The sequence below is a fragment of the Myxocyprinus asiaticus genome, chromosome 5, assembly GCF_019703515.2.
Source record: "Myxocyprinus asiaticus isolate MX2 ecotype Aquarium Trade chromosome 5, UBuf_Myxa_2, whole genome shotgun sequence".
Lineage (NCBI taxonomy): Eukaryota > Metazoa > Chordata > Actinopteri > Cypriniformes > Catostomidae > Myxocyprinus > Myxocyprinus asiaticus.
The window spans coordinates 20,760,799-20,781,171 of NC_059348.1; the positions used below are offsets into that span (position 1 = coordinate 20,760,799).

Sequence of the window (20,373 nt, forward strand, 5' to 3'; positions counted from 1 at the left end):
GAACCAATCCTTTAAGTTAAGTTGTATTTTAATGCATGAGTGACAAAGGATTTAATCTCAATGCATGTGCTTTATCTTGGAGTAAGATAATACAGTATAATAATAGCTAATATCAGCTGGGCTGCAGTTGATAACAACAAGCTAGATAACTAAAGGGTTCATTTCAATATGAGTGCTATAGCTATAGCAATTAATACATTTTCTTATGAATGATTTTGTACATGGCTCCAGTGACCTAAGAAACACTTGCAAATTCATGCTATTTTGGTTTAAATAAATGTACACTTTACTCCCTGATCATTGTTTTTACAGAAAGAAAGATATGATGATTATAGAATTTCCTTGACTGGCAATCAACTAAGAATCTGACAACTGTGCTATATACAAATCATTATTGAGATTACAAACAAAAGTATCTATTCAGTGCTTTTGGTCTGTTTTGAACTCCATATATGGATGAAAATATGTTAGTCATTTCACCTTGCTGAAGGTGTCATGCTGAAATTCATGTGTGTGCATGAAAATTGAACCAGTCCCAGAATATACAGATATACAGATAGTATCTGAAACATTATTATTATTAAATAATAAGAAAGAAGAACAACTCAAAAGTATATTTAAGTCCAGACTTTTTTATCTTTGTAAAATAGATTATACTGTTAGGGAAATCTCCCTTTTTTATCTTTTCAATGAATGTAAATAAACATCTAGCCATAGCATTTTATTACAATACAAACTTTTATAAACCTTTCCTTTAGGTATTATTAAAATTCAGAATTTTGCAATCAAAATTAAGATAATCATCACAAAAATAATGTGTTTTACAGCTGGAACAACAGCTAGGACATTATACTATTTTAGCAGCTATAGTCACCTATAGTCACCAAACTCCAGTTTGGTGAGAAGCAGCTCTCCATTCATTCAGTTACATGACCCACATCAAGACATCCTTGTCTTGCTCAGGCAGCTGAGGAAATATCATTCCACAGTACAGCTGGTCTCTAGTTTGGAATTCCTTGCTAATTACAACTTTATCTTCTAAAAAGTGTTAAGGAGTCCAGTGTAGTGCCCTATTGCAGTAATCTCCTCTATATGGTTGCTTGCAACAGCTTTAAGGATGTGACAGCTTCTTGGTGAATTCTACAGGTGTTCCTCATTGCTCGCCTTGTGAAATGTTCCCCTCATCCTCATCCTCAATCATGCCTTTTAAATAGGAGCGCTTAAACTCTTCAAACACCATTTCATCCTCCATTTCACTACATACAGCCACACAGTCACATAAAAAGACAAGACAGACAGACAACAGAGACAAAGAGAATGACAAACGTATTCTTGAGACTTGCAAATAATAAAAAAGAGGTATTTGGTATAAAACTAGGTATGAGGTATAAAAATGAGGTTTTAAAGTTGCACTTAATAATATTCTCATTAAAAAAAGTTTAAACCCTTAAGAAATGAATAGTACTTAAATACATAGAACTAAATATATATAAAAAGACTGACCTTTCTTTCACTTCAAGAGGCATCAAAGGGAAAGGACAATTCTTTAAAAGAGTTACATGTACATATTTGTATATAAGTGTATTAGAAAATATTTATGAGAGAGAGAAGAACATACGCAAGGACACTCACGCACACCCGTATATTATACCTGTATCAGGCTTCGGGTGCATCAGCTGAAAAGGAAGCTCCACCCCAACCTCACTGATATATAAAACACAAAGCACACACATACAGTACATGCTTTACAGATATAAATGATTCTAACTCCAAGATTTCAAGGAATAATTCACCCAAAGATGAAATGTGTCATCATTTACTCAGAATGTCAGCTTCAGTCACCATTCACTTTCATTGCAGTGATGATGCAATGAAGGTGAATGGTGACTGAGGCTATCATTCTGCCTAATATCACCTTTTGTGTTCACCGCAAGATTCAGACAATCAATAATAAAGTTTACCTGGATCCCATTATCCTATTAAGGAAAAGAACAAAAAACATTAGGATGTCACACTCCAGACACAAAACATACTAAGCATATGTGGTTTTGTGGTATATACTGTAGTAGTTGTGTAGAAGGATACTGACCCTCCAACAATCAGCTTCACAGTGATTCTGTAAGACACCAGAATCCCCAGAACCTCTTTCAGCACACCCTCTTTGAGGCTGCAACACAGCATTGAAACATTGTAACATGTAACAATAAAGCCAGGTGAACAATACTTCCTTATCAGGCATATGAACATACAAAATAAAACAAATTAAATATTTGTTCTTAATGGTACACTATGGAACTCTGGGCTCTATATTGACATAAAATTGCAAGTTATTTGGGTATGAACAATTTATTTATTTATTTACGTCAGTTGTTCTCCAGCACTGCTCTTCTGCACGGATGGATCTGATGGATACCTGATAGTAAGAAGAAAGTCCTTCGAGACTTACAGTGGTGTGAAAAAGTGTTTGCCCCCTTCCTGATTTCTTAATATTTTGCATGTTTGTCACACTTAAATGTTTCAGATCATCAAACAAGTTAAATATTAGTCAAGGATAACACAAGTAAACACAAAATGCAGTTTTTAAATGAAGGTTGTTATTATTAAGGGAAAACAAAATCCAAACCTACATGGCCCTGTGTGAAAAAGTGTTTGCCCCACCTGTTAAAACATAACTTAACTGTGGTTTATCACACCTGAGTTCAATTTCTCTAGCCACACCCAGGCCTGATTACTGCCACACCTGTTCTCAATCAAGAAATCACTTAAATAGGACCTGCCTGACAAAGTGAAGTAGACCAAAAGATCTTCAAAAGCTAGACATTATGCTGAGATCCAAAGAAATTCAGGAACAAATGAGAAAGAAAGTAACTGAGATCTATCAGTCTGGAAAAGGTTATAAAGCCATTTCTAAAGCTTTGGGACTCCAGAGAACCACAGTGAGAGCCATTATCCACAAATGGCAAAACATGGAACAGTGGTGAACCTTCCCAGGAGTGGCCGGCCGACCAAAATTACCCCAAGAGCGCAGCGACGACTCATCCAAGAGGTCACAAAAGACCCCACAACAACATCCAAAGAACTGCAGGCCTCACTTGCCTCAGTTAAGGTCAGTGTTCATGACTCCACCATAAGAAAGAGACTGGGCAAAAATGGCCTGCATGGCAGAGTTCCAAGACCAAAACCACTGCTGAGCAAAAAGAACATTAAGGCTCGTCTCATTTTTGCCAGAAAACATCTTGATGATCCCCAAGACTTTTGGGAAAATACTCTGTGGACTGACGAGACAAAAGTTGAACTTTTTGGAAGGTGTGTGTCCCATTACATCTGGCGTAAAAGTAACACTGCATTTCAGGAAAAGAACATCATACCAACAGTAAAATATGGTGGTGGTAGTGTGATGGTCTGGGGCTGTTTTGCTGCTTCAGGACCTGGAAGACTTGCTGTGATAAATGGAACCATGAATTCTGCTGTCTACCAAAAAATCCTGAAGGAGAATGTCCGGCCATCTGTTCGTGACCTCAAGCTGAAGCGAACTTGGGTTCTGCAGCAGGACAATGATCCAAAACACACCAGCAAGTCCACCTCTGAATGGCTGAAGAAAAACAAAATGAAGACTTTGGAGTGGCCTAGTCAAAGTCCTGACCTGAATCCTATTGAGATGCTGTGGCATGACCTTAAAAAGGCAGTTCATGCTCGAAAACCCTCCAATGTGGCTGAATTACAACAATTCTGCAAAGATGAGTGGGCCAGAATTCCTCCACAGCGCTGTAAAAGACTCATTGCAAGTTATCGCAAATGCTTGATTGCAGTTGTTGCTGCTAAGGGTGGCCCAACCAGTTATTAGGTTTAGGGGCAATCACTTTTTCACACAGGGCCATGTAGGTTTGGATTTTGTTTTCCCTTAAAAATAACAACCTTCATTTAAAAACTGCATTTTGTGTTTACTTGTGTTATCTTTGACTAATATTTAAACTTGTTTGATGATCTGAAACATTTAAGTGTGACAAACATGCAAAAAAATAAGAAATCAGGAAGGGGGCAAACACTTTTTCACACCACTGTATATACGAAAACATATTTTCTGAGTAAGTAGGTTGCATATATGCTGCCCGAATAGTTGGACCTTCTTTTCTTTGTTTATGGACATGATGTAAACATGCAAGAATGAATGACGGAAGCCTGATGTTTCCTACCAAATTGAACCCAACAGTTCTGAATGTAAAATCATTATTGTAGGCTTACCGTAGTGACTGGATAAGGCAAGAACGCGGTTTGGATTTTTTTTATGTACTGGCTCAATAATGCTATTTTGTTCATTTCTAATGTAAAATTAAACGAGAAATCCTCCATAGTGTACCTTTAAATACTTCCATTGCTGTAATTCATGCTGATGTTTTACGTGGAGACTTACATGCTTGAAGAGGCTAGATTGGTGTCTTCATGCTTCAGTTTTCCATCCAGTGCAATGCCCCGCCTATCTCTGTTATTGGCCAGTAGGGGGAGCAAAGCATAGACTTTGTCCAGTTTGGCACCAGAGTCAACAGAGTCCCTGAACCAAAAGGCAATCTTTAATCAGATTAAGACTTTTAAGAGTTTCATCTTTTTATTGGATTACATCTGAATCAAACTATTACCCAGAGTCCTCAGTGGCCACTGCCTTCATGTAACTGTCACTGGAGTACAGCACCACATCGGCGATTTGTTCCACTGCAAATCGGATAATCAAAAATGCATCAGTCTGCTGAAGTATGACTGACTGTGTATTAGGGAAACGGTAACGGTAACTGTTTGTAATATCCGGTTAACCGGGAGGATTCACGAATGGTTATTCATTATTTGTCGGTAGTCAGGACTTGGGAATGAAGAGCGATTATTGCAATGCATTTGTGTCAACCACTTCTCAAAATATAGCAGGAAATGGGGCCTGTGAAGCTCAGCGAGTATTGATGCTGAATACCACCCCTGGAGTCGCGAGTTCGAATACAGGGCATGCTGAGTGACTCCAGCCAGGTCTCCTAAGCAAACAAATTGGCCCGGTTGCTTAGGTGCATAGAGTCACATGGGGTAACCTCCTCGTGGTCGCTAAAATGTGGTTCTCGCTCTCGGTGGGGCGCGTGGTGAGTTGTGCATGGATGCCGCGGAGAATAGTGTGAAGCCTCCACACATGCTATGTCTCCGTGGTAACATGCTCAACAAGCCACGTGATAAGATGCGTGGATTCACGGTCTCAGATGCGGAGGCAACTGAGATTTATCCTCCGCCACCTGGATTGAGGCGAGTCACTACGCCACCACGAGGACTTCGAGTGCATTGGGAATTGGGCATTCCAAATTGGGGAGAAAAGGGGAAAAAAATAGCAGGGAATAAAGACCACAGTGAGATATGAGATAATGAGTTTATTCGTCAATTAAAGGGATAGTAATTCTCTCATAATTTACTCATCCTTATACCATCCCAGATGTGTATGACTTTCTTTCTTCTGTAGAACACAAATGAAGATTTATTTGAGAATATTTCAGCTCTGAAGGTCCATACAATGCAAGTGAATGGCAGCCAACATTTTTAATCTCCAAATAACACATAAAGGCAGCATAAAAGTAATCCATAAGACTGGATAAGTGATTAAATCCATGTCTTCTGAAATGATTTGATAGGTATTTGTGAGAAACAGATACATTTTAAACCCTTTTTTTTACTTTAAAATCTCCACTTTCACTTTCTTCTTTTGTTTTTGGGCGATTCACATTTTTCATACATATCGCCACCTACTGGTTGGGGCTAGTCAAAGGTGGAGATTTATAGTAAAAAAGGACATCAATATTGATCTGTTTCTCACCCACACCTATCATATCACTTCTGAAGATATTGATTTATCCACTGGAGTCGTATGGATTACTTCTATGCTGGCTTTATGTGATTTTTGGAGATTCAAAGTTTTGGCCACCACTCACTTGCATTGTGAAGACATATAGAGCTGAAATATTCTTCTAAAAATCTTAATTTGTGTTCTACAGAAGAAAAAAAGTCATATATATCTGGGATGGCATGAGGATGAGCAAATGATGAGAGAATTTTAATTTTTGGGTGAACTATCCCTTTAATTCCATGTGTCTACATATTTGTAAATGTGTTCATCAGAGACGCTCTCACCAGAAAGAATGATGTTCCTCACATTTTTGTTGGAATCATTTCTAATTTTAACATGTACGTTAATAGGTTCTCCGTGGTAATATGTCTACAAGAGAGAAAAATTGTGAAAGATCCAAAATATTCTATTTAAACTTCACATTGATTTATCTGATTATGACAGATGCATGTTCCAACTAGTGATCTGGTTTGGTGAAATAAAGTGACCCACCTGCTTCTCTAAGCTTGCCTCCAAATGCAGTGGTTTGTCAGACATGAGAAAGTCACGAGTGGTTTTCACACATGGTGCTGGTCCTGGCTTCTCTGGAGCATACTGGACCTTACGAATCATCAAACGCACTGAGCTCCTGATAGGTTGGGAAGAGAAAAGAGCCATTGCTGGGAGCATATATGCATCAATGCTCTACAGACAGGACCTGCTCTCTCTTTTGATGCATATTATGGGAGTAGTAATAATATGCAGGTAGAACATTAAAAAGATTAAAAGTGTAAATAGATATGACTGGTTTGGATGCAGCTGTATTCACCATACAGTATTTTCAGCTGTATAGAGGCTATGAAACAAGACATCTAGATGGACTTACCGTTTGCGAACTTTGGCATCCTGGCTCTCTGCACAGAAGGCCTTCACCTCAAACTCAATGGCACAATGCTGTGAAAACAAAAATGATATAATGTTATGCAGTAGCCATCTATAACATAAAACCAAGGGAAACTATGCAATATAAACACTAATATAGAATGCCATATACTGCCTTCAGTATCTCAAAACTTATGTTAAGTTTACAAAATGTTATGATGTTGATATGTTTACCTTTCCAGCATCAGTTGGGACTGGCTGCAGTCCTACTGAGCAAGGCAAGTTATCTGGGAACTATTAAACAAAAATGAGAAACAGACTATATTAGATCCTCAAACAGACAAAAAAAATAAAAAAATAAAAATAAATAAATAAAAAAATAGCAAGCTGTTATGAGTTTGTCAGTACAAATGTATGTTCGAGGTACAATGTGAATTACTCACTTCAAAGAAAAACGGGTAGGCATTGTGACCCAACTTGCGCAGTAGTTTATCCTGTACCCTGGTGAGAATGCCCTGATCTTTGTCCTGCAGAGGTGGGTAGATCTGCCGGGTGGACAGGTAGATTTCCCTCCTGAAGGCGATGCCCAGCACGTCCATGTCATCGCGTCCATATCGGAACGTGCAGGATAAGGTGACATACGCTAGAGGGCGTGAGAAACATAAAGTGAGATCTCTATACAGTTGTCATTCACAGGCCTACGCTAGGCTCCATTTCATAGAGTGCTTTCTGAATAAATCAGTCACCTTTCTTCCCTTTCAGCTGTTCAGGGTCGATCAGAAGGACGCCATCTGATACCAGAGAGGGAGAAACACTGTGGCATTAACAAAAATGAACGTTTTAAGGAAACACGATGAGTGCTTTAAGGGAACAGTTCACCCAAAAATGAAAATTCTCTCATAATTTACTCACCCTCATGCCATTCCAGATATGTATGACTTTCTTTATTCTGTTTAACACAAACACACACAAATATTTTTAGAAGAAAATCTCAGCTCTGTAGGTCCTCTCAATGCAAATGAATGGTGGCCAGACCTTTGAAGCTCCAAAAGCACATAATAGTAATCCATATGACTCCAGTGGTTAAATCCATGTCTTCAGAAGCAATATGATAGATGTGGGTGAGATACAGATCAATATTTAAGTCCCCTTTTTTTTTTTTTTTTTACCATAAAGCTCCACTTTTACTTTCACATTCTTCTTCTTTTGTTTTTGATAATTCACATTTTTCTTGCATATCGCCACCTACTGGGAAGGGAGGAGAATTTATAGTAAAAAAGCACTTGATATGTTTCTCATCCACACCTGTCACTTCTGAAGATATAGATTTAACCACTGGAGTTGTATGGATTACTTTTATGCTGCCTTTATGTGCATTTTAGAGCTTTAAAATTTTGGTACCCATTGACTTGCATTGTATGGACCTGCAGAGCTGAAATATTCTTCTAAAAATCTTCGTTTGTGTTCAGCAGAAGAAAGAAAGCCATACACATCTTGGATGGTATGCGGATGAGTGAGTGGTGAGAGAATTTTCATGCTTGGATGAACTAAATTTTAATATAACAAGCTGATAAAGTGATTTTCTCACATACCCACTGGATCCAGAGAGTCAACACGGTCAATGAAGTCCCTCTTTCCCATGTACACACCCACCTGGTGCAAACAGACAACAAACGTTACTTCATTGGGTACCACTTTACAATAAGGTTGTATTGGTTAGCTACATTAGTTAAAACAAACCAGCAATGAACAATACTTATTAGTCTTGGTTTATGTTAATTTCAAGATATACAATTTAAAATGAAAAGTTGTATATGTTAACAGTAGTTGATGCAATATAATCACGAACTAACAATACACAATTTTATTCTCATACATTAACATTAAGCCAGATGAATAAATGCCTTAAAAATATTGTTTATTGTTAGTTCATGATGTCTAATGCATTTACTAATGTTAACATATAGAACCTCTTTGTAAAGTACTACCCTTGTTTCAAGGGCGTAGGTTTGGTTTGAAAGTTGGTAGGAACATATTGCAAGGAGGACATTATTCAAAATGTTGATATTAAGAATGCATTAAAATCATACCGCAAGTTAATTTGTATACCGGAACAAAATGTCTCTCTCAAGAGGGCGCAACCGGTCGTAAAAACACAGTCATCCATTGGGCAGCATACAAAACTCAGGATGTTTTTTGACTTAGATAGAAAACATTTTTACACGAAAAGTATGCTTGTTTAAATCTATTAGTTTAAAGGATTGGACCTAAGATTCAAATGGAAATCTGCCTGTGTAATCTTCAGAGAATGGGTGTTTTCCCAGTGGCATTTTTGCGCCCTTGAAGAGCATTTCAGGAAGGGGACACCACTTGAAGGGTCCTTCCAAACAAAAGTAAGAAATTTCATTTTTTCACAAAGGGCCCTTTCACAAGACTTTTAGTGAAGGGTACATTCAAACTGTAATGCCATTCTCCCGTCAGACTACCCATATCAAGAGCTCTGTCCTTTGTAATGAGTAGGCTAGGGCATAGGGATGTTCACTTTTGATTGGAATTCGCTGAATTATTAAAAAAGCTCTTTTACAGTAATCATTAACCGCTGTGATTGGTGCACCCTGAACAGCGCTGAGAAAAGTAAAAGCTGCTACGTGACAACGTCTTTATGCAGAAGATGTCGGACAATAATTTACACATGAATAATGATACTGATAATTTTTAATAGTCATTAAAATTTTAATTTAAATTAAAAAATATCATAAAGTTAAATTATTTTCTAAGTGGTAAAATTGCCCAAATGTTGGTTGGGACATTCTCAATAGTTCTGAAAGTTGACAGGGACATGTCCATATCATCCAATCCACACCTTTGCCTTTATTGTTCAGATAACATCATAACATATATATATATATATATATATATATATATTCTTTTCCATTAAATATCACATTTAATTATAAGTGAATTGAAGACTGTAGTTGTGACGAGACAAGAGAGGAATGAGGATTTAAATGCAGCCTTTTTAATAAAATAAAGGTAAACCAGGTAACTCAGAACATAATGAAACAAAACACAGAGAACAAAGCACAGCATAATACAGATGAAGACTGACAAAGAAACCAGGGAAAAACAAGGGCTTAAATACACAAGGGAAAACAAGGGAATGAGGAACACCTGGGGAAACAATCATGGGAATACCAATCATGAAAAGAAACTACAAAGGACTACAAAACTAACAGGAAACAGGAACAGGGAACTAAACCAGAATTTCAACATAAAAGTCAAAACAAACAACAGGGAATGTGTGACAGTAGTGAAGCTTCCAGTCTTTTGAAGAAGATACTGACAGTTTTCCTCATAGGGCTATTAACTTTTTTACCATATATTTTTAAAGGAAGGTTCAATACAAGTTAAGCTCAATTGACTGCATTTGTGGCATAATGTTGATTTCCACAAAAAATTATTTCGACTCATCCCTCATTTTCTTAAAAACAACAACAAAAAAAAAAAAAAAAGGGACGAGTCGAAATTATTTTTGGTAATCAACATTATGCCACTGTAGATTGAGCTTAACTTGTATTGAACCTGAAAAATTCATTTAAATTGATATTGCTTAAGCATGACAATACTCAACCTACCGACTTGTCCTTGGATATTTTCTTGAAGATGACATGTTTTGGACTCATTATTGCTTAAAGTCTTGAGCCGAATGAAAAAAGAAAACAGTATACTTAGATTAATGCTTAGCCATTATGTATTATAAACCTTCACAGTCAGTCACTGGCTTTTAACAAACACAAAAACACAAAAAGCATATTAAAATGTGCAGGCTTAATCCAGACTTTCCAATATTACAGCACAGAAATTTGTATTAACACTTTAGAACTAACATTCAAATTAACATCCCTCATGCCATTAAACACCCAACAACAGGCCATCTAAATTCTATATCCAATATGAACCTCATACCTGGTAGTGATGATTCGACTTTTGTGAGATCTGAGACTGGAGACATACACAGAAAGAGCAGTGACCTGTTGGGAGGAGCTGCTACTGTATATGTACCCAGGATGTCAGGAGGTATTGCCCTAATCAACTAATCAGGTCAGCTACAATCCCTTTCGCCCATTCTCCAGCCCGCCCAAATATACAGATGGACACAGACACATACCCAGCCATGTTTCCTGCAGGTGCTGTACCTGCATGAGCGGATTGGGTTGGTTCCCCTTGGTCAGCACTGGAGGAGATTACAAAGCACTGACCCTCTGGGCACGATAATTCACGCTTCCTTTGTCAGACCTAGGTCATGTGCCAAGAACTGTGTCTGTGGTGAGTGTAAACAGCTCACGTTGGATGAAGATTTCAGGAAAATTATGCGGTTGGTGGAAACAGCTTAAGATATATATCAGACAAACAAGTACTGCAGATAGAGATGAAAACCTTGTATGTCAACTGGTTGAGAAATATGGACATTTGTATGAAAAGTGCAAAAATGCAAAAACACTCACAGTTTAGTAGTGCTGAGAGAGGATAGCATACAGACATTATAAATTCTCTACTGGGCAGCAATGTTTATAATTTAAAGGCATAATCCATTCTAAGGCATGAATAGAAATAGGTAGGTGGATACAGGGACGCTTGAATACATACAGTACATATAGATCTAATCAATGGAATAGTTACTTAAAGGTACTAATCGTTGATAGTGCCTCAGTTATAATCCCAGCCTGTCAGTGTCAGCAGTGTTAAACCCTATGAAGCTGATGATGGATTACCTTCACAAGAGAGATTAAGTAATTGTTATCTAGCACTGGATTATATCCAGCCATGGTCATTGTGCACATACGGTCATTACTTGAGTGTGTGGATGAACCTTAAACATGATTGAGTGTTCATTACATGTGATTTACAAAAAATGCGATGTCAGTGCATTACTGTACATTCTTGTACGAATTAAACTATTTCCCAAATACAGTGGATTTTAACTTGTGAACGCCCCCCCCCTTCACAAGTTTGTGCAAAACCCGATGAGAAATTTTAGCCTGCAATATCTGAGAATGTTCCAAAGAGGATTTTGTGTGCTTTCAATGAAAGCAAGGAAATCCCACCTTTCGTACAAAGAGTTAACATGGTTTTTTTACCAAATTTGCTTTCTTTGATTCCAGTTGTGCATGGCCGTTTCTGACCATATGGGGGCCCTAAGCAAAATCCTACTTGAAGGCCCCACCCCGGATCCAGGCACACCCAAGAATGACAACACAATACAGTCTTTAACAAATTACAATATATTAACTACACAAAACGCAAAAAACAAAATTAACAATAAATTATTTGCTCATAGAAACATTAATACCATACAGTATGACACGAAAGTTATCTTTTTAAATTAACATTAACTACATTGACCAGTGAGAAAACTCTACAGAAGTTATGTGACAGGCTCTTGCATTAGCCATTTTGTATATAATGATTCCATGCAAAATGTTAATTTACAAGGAATTTGTGTACCTGAATCTCCAGCTTCCTTTGATGCCCCTAAATATTTCAATATGGCACCTGAAAATAATGCATACAAGATAAATTTGCTTTATTCAATCTTCTCCAGTGCAGCAACTACCGTCAGCTAGCTAGCTAACTAACTGAAATAAAGAAAGCTTTCTGTGAGTCTGTGAGCTAATCTTGGCTTACAACACTATGTCTCTTGTGACAATTGTATTGACTACCTTAGTTACGTATATAGCCAGCAGAAATGTCTGAAAACATGTACCTTGAACAGGACAACTGCAAAATGTTAACTAACTAATTGTTGCAATTAAATAAATGCATGACAACGAACAAACACCATCCAACCAGGTAGCTGGCTAACATTCATTTCTTACCAGTGGTCTGGCTGCGTTTCTCCTCCTCTTCCTTTTTTTCCCCCACTCCCGACTTATAGGTGCGCTCCATAATGAAAAAAAAGAAAAGAAAAAATAAAACCTTTGAGCGTGCACGTGCCTGTCACATCTAGCTTACAACACTCTCCTTGCAATTACATTCTCCCTTCCCTCTCTGGCCACAAGGGGGGCCCTCTATAAAGGTCTAATTGAGGCTCAACAGCTAGAGTCTTACTCTAGCTTTTAGTATATTTAAAAATATACTGTATATATAAAACCCCTTTGTGGGGCCCCCTGGTGGCTCGTGGCCTGAAGCGGCTGCTTATACCGCTTATAGCTAGATACGGCCCTGCCAGTTGTGATTTTGAAACCTTTGATACTTTTTGCTGCCTTCACTATGATGTGAGTGCAATGCACTTGTGCCTCAAAGCACTATAAATTAACTTGATTTTATTGATTTTGAAAAGTACAAAATGAAATTGCTTATTTGCCGTACAGATGTGGCAGTTGTATATTTTAATGCTCCTTTGTCACAGGAACACAGCATAGACATTTGTCTCTCTCTGAGGGAGCTAAAGTAGAGAGGAAAATGCATCCTACTTTAAAATGTGCTACTAAACATTGAAAGCAGCAAAGATATACTGACTAAAGGAACTCATATATCTAGCAGAAGAAATAGGATCCATAAATGGACTGTTAAGTGAAAATGTGATTACTTTTCAGAAAGTTTGGTTGTGCCTTTAAATGGTCACAAAATCAGACCTTCTGACAGTTTTCAGTTGTATATTTTATTCCAATTTTATTTCACACACCATTATCCATGTAAAACAGAATCAACTTGTTTCTCTAGTTTTAGAGACATTAAATGGTCTCTACTTGAACCAAGTATGTTTATTCATTACAAATAAACTTCAACATTTGAAACCACCATGGTTATACAGTTACATGCATACCTAGATAATCAAACTAATTTTATTCCAAGCATTCGGCAGTATTCCATGATAATTGCATTAAAGTGATTTTAAATTCATCATTAACAACAGTCCTAAAACAAAAAAGTAGCAAAAACATAAGAGAATAAAACAAACAACAATGTAACAACAGTTCAGACTTTTTCATGTGGATGATCTTGGTAACTCAAATATAGGCTCTTGGATTGTCTGTGTTAGATAGAGGAGCTGATGTATAGATGGTCGCTGGCTTACCACTTGGATAGTATGCCCTTTTAAAAAGAAATGTGAGAAAAACAACAGAGAAAAAACATCATTAAAAGTTCAAAAGACAGAGACAAAACAAGATTAGAGAAATAAGTAGCCAAGCAACATGATCACACGTGAAATTGTATTTTTTTTTTTGATTTCCAATCAATACTGTTATGGTTTTGTTTAGAGTTTGGTTTAGGACTATATTCATGTAATTACTACTCAAATGTTTCCAACAATCAGCCGTTTAACACCACATTCATTCAAAGAAGTAAGTGAAAGAACGCTGTTTTCGTCTCAGCAGTAGTTCCACCTTCGGCTACTAGAGGGTTCGGAACATTCAGAAATCATAGACCGATTTTAGCAGACAAAACAATCAACCTGCTGTCTCCGATTTTCCCATGAGAGCAGTCTGATATTTAATAATTTATAGACGTTTTAAGGTCAGATGTTTGAAAAAGAAGATAGAAAAATGTCTTAAGTGTGAACTTTACCCTTTAGGTTTTGCTTTAGAGATTCTTTTAAAGGCACTGCACAGGAATGAACCACCCAGTATAGACAGGGCTGCACCAGCCCAACCTATGTAAAGACCAGAACCCAGCTCAAACCTGCAAACACAGATGAATGATTAGTGGAAGTATGTGCTTGAGAATATGTTTGTGAGTTTTCTCACTTGATGCCACCATAGAATGGGTCATTAAATTCTTTAACCACCCATGCAGCCTACAAAGATACGGCCACCATAGTGCAAAGACCTGTGCAAAAGAAGAACATTACTCTCAATAAGTACTGAATATCAATACAGAAATGCTAAATGGGATGAAACAAAAAATTTAGGCAATTAAACAGCTATAGAAATTGTCAAAGGGATAATTCTCCCAAAATTGAAAATTCTGTAATCATTTACTCACCCTCATATTGTTCCAAACCCATGTGACTTTCTTTCTTTCTTGGAACACAAAGAAGATATTAGGTAATTTGTTCGTGTCAGTCACTATTAATTTTCATTGCATCTTTATTCCGCAATGAAAGTGAATGCTGAAGCTGCCATTCTGCCTAACACAACATTTTTTTTCTACAACATTTTGTGTTCCACAGAAGAAAGTAATACAGGGTTGAACAACACGAGGGGGAACAAATGATAACAGAATGTTTTTTTAGGTGAAATATCCCTTTAATATTTTAATTACTTTGTGACTGTGAAGAATTTTGTGCATATTCTGTATATAGACAGATATAGTTCATAATGCTTTTAGTGATTACATGCAAGGATGAATAGAATGCCACCACTGACTGCAATCTTGCTTTTGGACTCATCTTTCGTTTGTCCAATCTGAATGCACTTCAGCCCCATGGTAGTTACAATTATAGAGATCAGGCCAAAGATTAGGGCAATGATCATTAATGCTCTGCATACCTGAATATGCACTGAAAATGAGACAAAAACATAGAGAACAGTTTCTGAGTTTAGTCTTTGACATATAGATTAAAACCAAGGATACACATGTAACTTTGTTGGTGTGCACTGCCCTACAAAGGCAAAACACAGTCAATGCGCCAACATTGAAACTGAAAAAGCTTTTGGATTGTCCAGCAAAAAATGAATTATCAAATTTTTACACTTCTGTTTTTTTTTTTTTTTTTTTTATTCAAGCAAAGTTGAGCCAAACCCATCTATCACAGGACAAAGTTTGTAGTTACTGTGTTTTGCCTTTGTATGGCAGTGTACAGGTTTACTTTTACATTACATAGACCATCATCATATTTTCATGAGTGAGTTTTTGGTCAATAGTTTATGAGAAAATTAACTACATTTAACTGATTATATGAATTAAAGTATTAATAATATTAATAATAATTACAGTAAATAAAAGTATTAATTAAAATAATTATAGTGGCCTTTGAAATGATTGTTATTTTGGATTTGTGATTCATATGTTTATCATTTAAGAAAAAGTCAGTTCTGGAAAAAAGGGAATCAAGATAAAGTGGGCTTAGGCACTTTTTCGTATTGTTATATAATGACTACTACAACACAAAATGACTGCTAGAGATTGAGGTCATGAACAAACCATTTTGTCATGTTCTATATCCAGTTATACAGTTGCAATCAAAATTATTCAACCCCCCTGACCAGCAATACATTCTGGTGATGTGAACTAAAACACATCAACTAAAACCTCAGTAAACAGTCAAAGTATGTTTTTAATACATATTTGAGTGATTTTGAGAACAAAGAGTTCAGTTTACCCAAATTTTAAAATAAAAAATAACTAATTCTCTCCACAAATGTCATGTCAAAAATATTCAACCCCCAAAGTCAATCATTTGTGGAGCATCCTTTATCCTTAAAAACAGCAAATAAATGTTTCAGGTAAGTGTTCTCAGGCTTCGGACACCAGAATTTTTACACATTTCTCCTGAGCAAAAGCTTCCAGCTCATTGACATTCTTTGGTTTCTGTGCTGCCACTGCTTCCTTGAAATCCCAACAAAGGTTTGCAATGGGATTTTACTGATGGACTGAAAGGGCCATTTAAGGACATTCCACGACCTATCCCTGAACCAGATTTTGGACAACTTGGATGTATCCTTGGAGTTATTGTCACTATTGTCTCCAGTAATCACCGAGCTTCAATTTACACACTGAAGGCATCACATTTTTCATGCCAAAATGGCCTGATACCTGAAAGAATCCATGGTGTCAGTCACATAATCAGTATAGCCGTTTCCTGTAGCCGCAAAACACCCCCAAAACAGGACTGACCCATCTCCATGCTTGATTGTGGGGATGGTGTCATTCTTGTCATCTTACTCCAGACGTACTGCTGACCCATGGGTCTAAAACTCATTTTCAGTTTAGTGTCATACGTCTATAAAACCTTCTTCCAGGACTCCACAGGTCTTTCCTATTACTTCTTGAATATTCAAGTCAACATTTCCCTTGGTGAAGTTTTGCTTTCTTCCACACCCCAAGAAGGTTGCTGTTGTACCATATTTAAAAAATGTATGAATGGTGCTGCCAACTTTGTCTATTGGAAATTGAAGTTCCTTGGAAATGTACTTTTAGCCATGACCTTTCTTGTGTAATGAAATAATCTCCTCAATTAGCTTTTGAGACAGCTTATTTTTAATTGCATTTTTTGCATAGAAATACATTTTTGCTTACAATGCTAAACTTACATTTTAAAACTTAAATAAGTGCCATTGCAGATTGATGACTTAATTTTGTTTTAAAACAATTACTTGTGTAGCTTTACATATTTAAGAAACAGCTACATGCAATAGGGGTTGAATAATTATGACATGGCTGTATGTTTAAAAAATCCTGCTATTTACAAATATTAGGTTATATATTCACACTATGAATTTGAATGTATCACTCAACTGATATAGATGTAAAGTAAAAAAAAAAATCTGGGTCATCAGAAATGCTTACCTTTGTAAATCCTTACTGTCTTGGGGGGGGTTGAATAATTTTGATTGCAACTGTAGTTCCCCATAAATCTATCGTGAGATTCTAGAATGATCCATTACATGATCATGTTTGATATGAAATAATCACTCTAAAAACTGTCATATGGCTGTGAGTTTTTACAACAAGCCCAGAAAACTAGTTTCAGTAAATTGGTGCCCTACCTGGCAATGACAGCATGGACTGAAAGTCTCGGCAATCTGACACTCCAGAGCTGTCTTCGCCACATGCATGCCACAGATTCTCATTCTGACGGTTTGAAATTATCACACTCCCAGACAAACTCGAGATCTTCCAGTAGTCGTTAGCCACAGAAACCCCAGTGACCAGCCAGCTGGCCACACACATGAAGAATCCAGTCACCTCTAATGCGGCTGACATTGTCACCCCAAACTTTTCACACAAAGAGAGTGAAAATCACAAGGCCGAGCACACACATACACACACACACAAATTCTAAGCATACTGTGCTAGATTGCTGTGATGGAATCCAAACTCAAAGAGTACAGATCATTCAGCAATGAAGAGTTCGTAGAGTAGTCCTCTCCCTGCTCATGATACCTGAGTTTGAATCAACTTTCAGTTAAGCAGCAGGACTTAAACCTTTGCAGAGGGTCATAAAGCCAAAGCTGCACCCAAGAACCCACTCAGCTCGTGATGACAATGATATCGATGAAGGGTGTGAACGTTTCATGGGGCCAGAGTGACACATTTACTCTTATGATACAATTACCATGTTTGGTTAGGTCAGGTTGATTTGTATAATGCTTTTCACAATACATATTGCTTCAGAGAATCTTTACAGAAAATTGTGCCTTAATGCAACCAATGATCTTGCCAAATTCAACTATGGCGAGGAAAAAATACTTCCATAAGATGTTTAGGTAGTGGAGGGGGAAAAAACTTTGGAGGGAACCAGCCTCCTCTGGCAAGGTACACTTTATAATAAATGTATTATCTAGTTATATAGTGTGATACTAACTATGTGTTCATTGAATACATGATTATATTACATGCTTGGAAAACAGCCCACAAGAAATTGAGACTGTGCGATTGGCAGTCTCATTTATCAAATCAGTGATCATTTATCAACTCAATTATTTTGAACATATTCATTTTATTAATTTTTACTTTGTTTTTTAATCATAATATTAAATGTTGTACCTTTTATTAATTTTAGTTTCCCCTAATTTTCTTTTTATTCTTTTAATTCTATAATTCTTGTTGTGTGTGATTTTTTTTGATGATCTTTACTGTCTTGATTTGATTTACTTTGAATTATCTTCTTCCAATGTTTTTATATATTCACATGTGGAGCACTTTGAGCTGCATTTTATGTTTGAAAGGTGCTACACAAATAAAATGTATTATTATTATTATTATTAAACCAGTGATTACACCTTCAAAGAGAAACTGAAATGTCTTTGCCAATGACTCATGATACTGAGAAGAAACTTTATGGATTTTATAGCTTACTGTACACTCCCCTTACACAACTTGATAGCGGAAGTTGCCAGGATGTGTTTATGTGGGACATTTATAAACACCTAATTAAGGTAGAATAGAATTGATTCATGCAGAAAATCCTTTCAAATAGATCAGCAAAATGACACCACATCGATCCAGATAATAGAGGGAATAACTGTGAAATTTCAAAAATAACCTGGTTTCGACGGTCAGAACTGTTTTGTGAGTGATAAAGCTTTATGACTTTATGTCTAGCCAGTTAATGGTTGATTATCATCAGAGCTCAAAGTCCACATGCTCCCAATAACATGACATCAGAGTTTCTTTGTTTTTCTCTCCCTCCCTCCCTTTTTTTTTTTTTTTTTTTTTTGCATTCCCTACTGATCCTTTCTCACTCTTGGTCTCACTATCTATTTGAAGATGTATGAAATAACTGATAACGGTTAATGTTTTAGCTTGGTCATAGTAGACACCTTGTCGTCTCATGTTGGTATATATATATATATATATATATATATATATATATATATATATATATATATATATATATATATATACACACACACACACTACCGGTCAAAAGTTTTGAAACACTCATTCTTTATTAGAATTTTTTTCTTCAGATTTTAGAATAATAGTAACGTCATTAAAACTATGGAATAACATAAATGGAACTATGGGAATTATGTTGTGACTAAACAAAATCCAAAATAAATCAAAACTGTGTTATATTTTAGCATCTTCAAAGCAGTCACCCTTTGCCTAGAATTTGCAGACATGTACTCTTGACATTTTCTCAACCAACTTCTTGAGGTATCACCCTGGGATGCTTTTTAAACAGTTTTGAAGGAGTTCCCATCTATGTTGGGCACTTACTGGCTGCTTTTCTTAATTATTCGATCCAAGTCATACATTTGAAATTATTTTTTTTTATTAAATTTTAGTTTTATAATGAAATAAATTAATATGGTGGCACAATTATATTTTTGTCTACAAAACTAATTTCAAACATTTAAGCATACACACAAGATTTTTAAGATCATGAGAAACATTTCAGTCAAGTGTTTCAAAACTTTTGACCGGTAGTGTGTATATATATATATAACGATCAGCCACAACATTAAAACCACCTGCCTAATATCTCCCCTCTTGCCACCAAAACAGCGCCAACTCGCATCTCAGAATAGTATTCTGAGATGCTATTCTTCTCACCACAATTGTACAGAGCGGTTATCTGAGTTACTGTAGACTTTGTCAGTTCAAATCAGTCTGGTCATTCTCTGTTGACCTCTCTCATCAACAAGGCATTTCTGTCCAAAGAACTGTCACTCACTGGATGTTTTTTGTTTTTGGCACAATTCTGAGTAAATTCTAGAGACTGTTGTGTGTGAAAATCCCAGGAGATCAGCAGTTACAGAAATACTCAAACCAGCCCATCTGGCACCAACAATCATGCCACGCTCCAAATCACTGATGGTCCAAAAAGTAATGAATAAAACCTTTCCATTTTAATGTGAGATTATGCTTAATCACATTTCATAACAATCACAGGAGTGATTTTCAGTTTTGTGGCTCATGTGCATGCATAGGTTATAGCCTACCTGCAAGCTAACATTCACACAGCCGTGATA

General features: G+C 36.6%; 1 protein-coding gene across 5 annotated transcripts; it reads right to left on the reverse strand.

The window, feature by feature from the left end:
- Window positions 1-602: 602 nt before the first annotated feature.
- LOC127441251 (S-arrestin-like) lies at window positions 603-17,577 on the reverse strand. 5 transcript variants are annotated; one of them, XM_051698435.1, is made up of 20 exons: window positions 17,440-17,577; window positions 14,297-14,410; window positions 13,806-13,822; window positions 12,604-12,667; window positions 10,694-12,280; window positions 10,363-10,423; window positions 8,320-8,380; window positions 7,474-7,518; window positions 7,171-7,370; window positions 6,962-7,021; window positions 6,732-6,799; window positions 6,359-6,494; window positions 6,151-6,235; window positions 4,635-4,707; window positions 4,412-4,549; window positions 2,090-2,167; window positions 1,962-1,976; window positions 1,652-1,704; window positions 1,504-1,544; window positions 603-1,256 (listed from the first exon to the last, which is right to left on the reverse strand). In XM_051698435.1, exons 6-19 carry the CDS (start codon window positions 10,408-10,410, stop codon window positions 1,516-1,518), a joined length of 1,089 nt encoding a protein of 362 aa, XP_051554395.1. In that variant the 5' UTR covers window positions 10,411-10,423; window positions 10,694-12,280; window positions 12,604-12,667; window positions 13,806-13,822; window positions 14,297-14,410; window positions 17,440-17,577; the 3' UTR covers window positions 603-1,256; window positions 1,504-1,515. The 5 variants fall into 5 exon arrangements, with proteins under 5 accessions (XP_051554395.1, XP_051554394.1, XP_051554396.1 ...); XM_051698434.1 differs by lacking the exon at window positions 17,440-17,577 and having other exon boundaries at window positions 10,694-11,499; window positions 12,233-12,280; window positions 14,297-15,059; XM_051698436.1 differs by lacking the exon at window positions 17,440-17,577 and having other exon boundaries at window positions 10,924-12,280; window positions 14,297-15,059.
- Window positions 17,578-20,373: the final 2,796 nt, after the last annotated feature.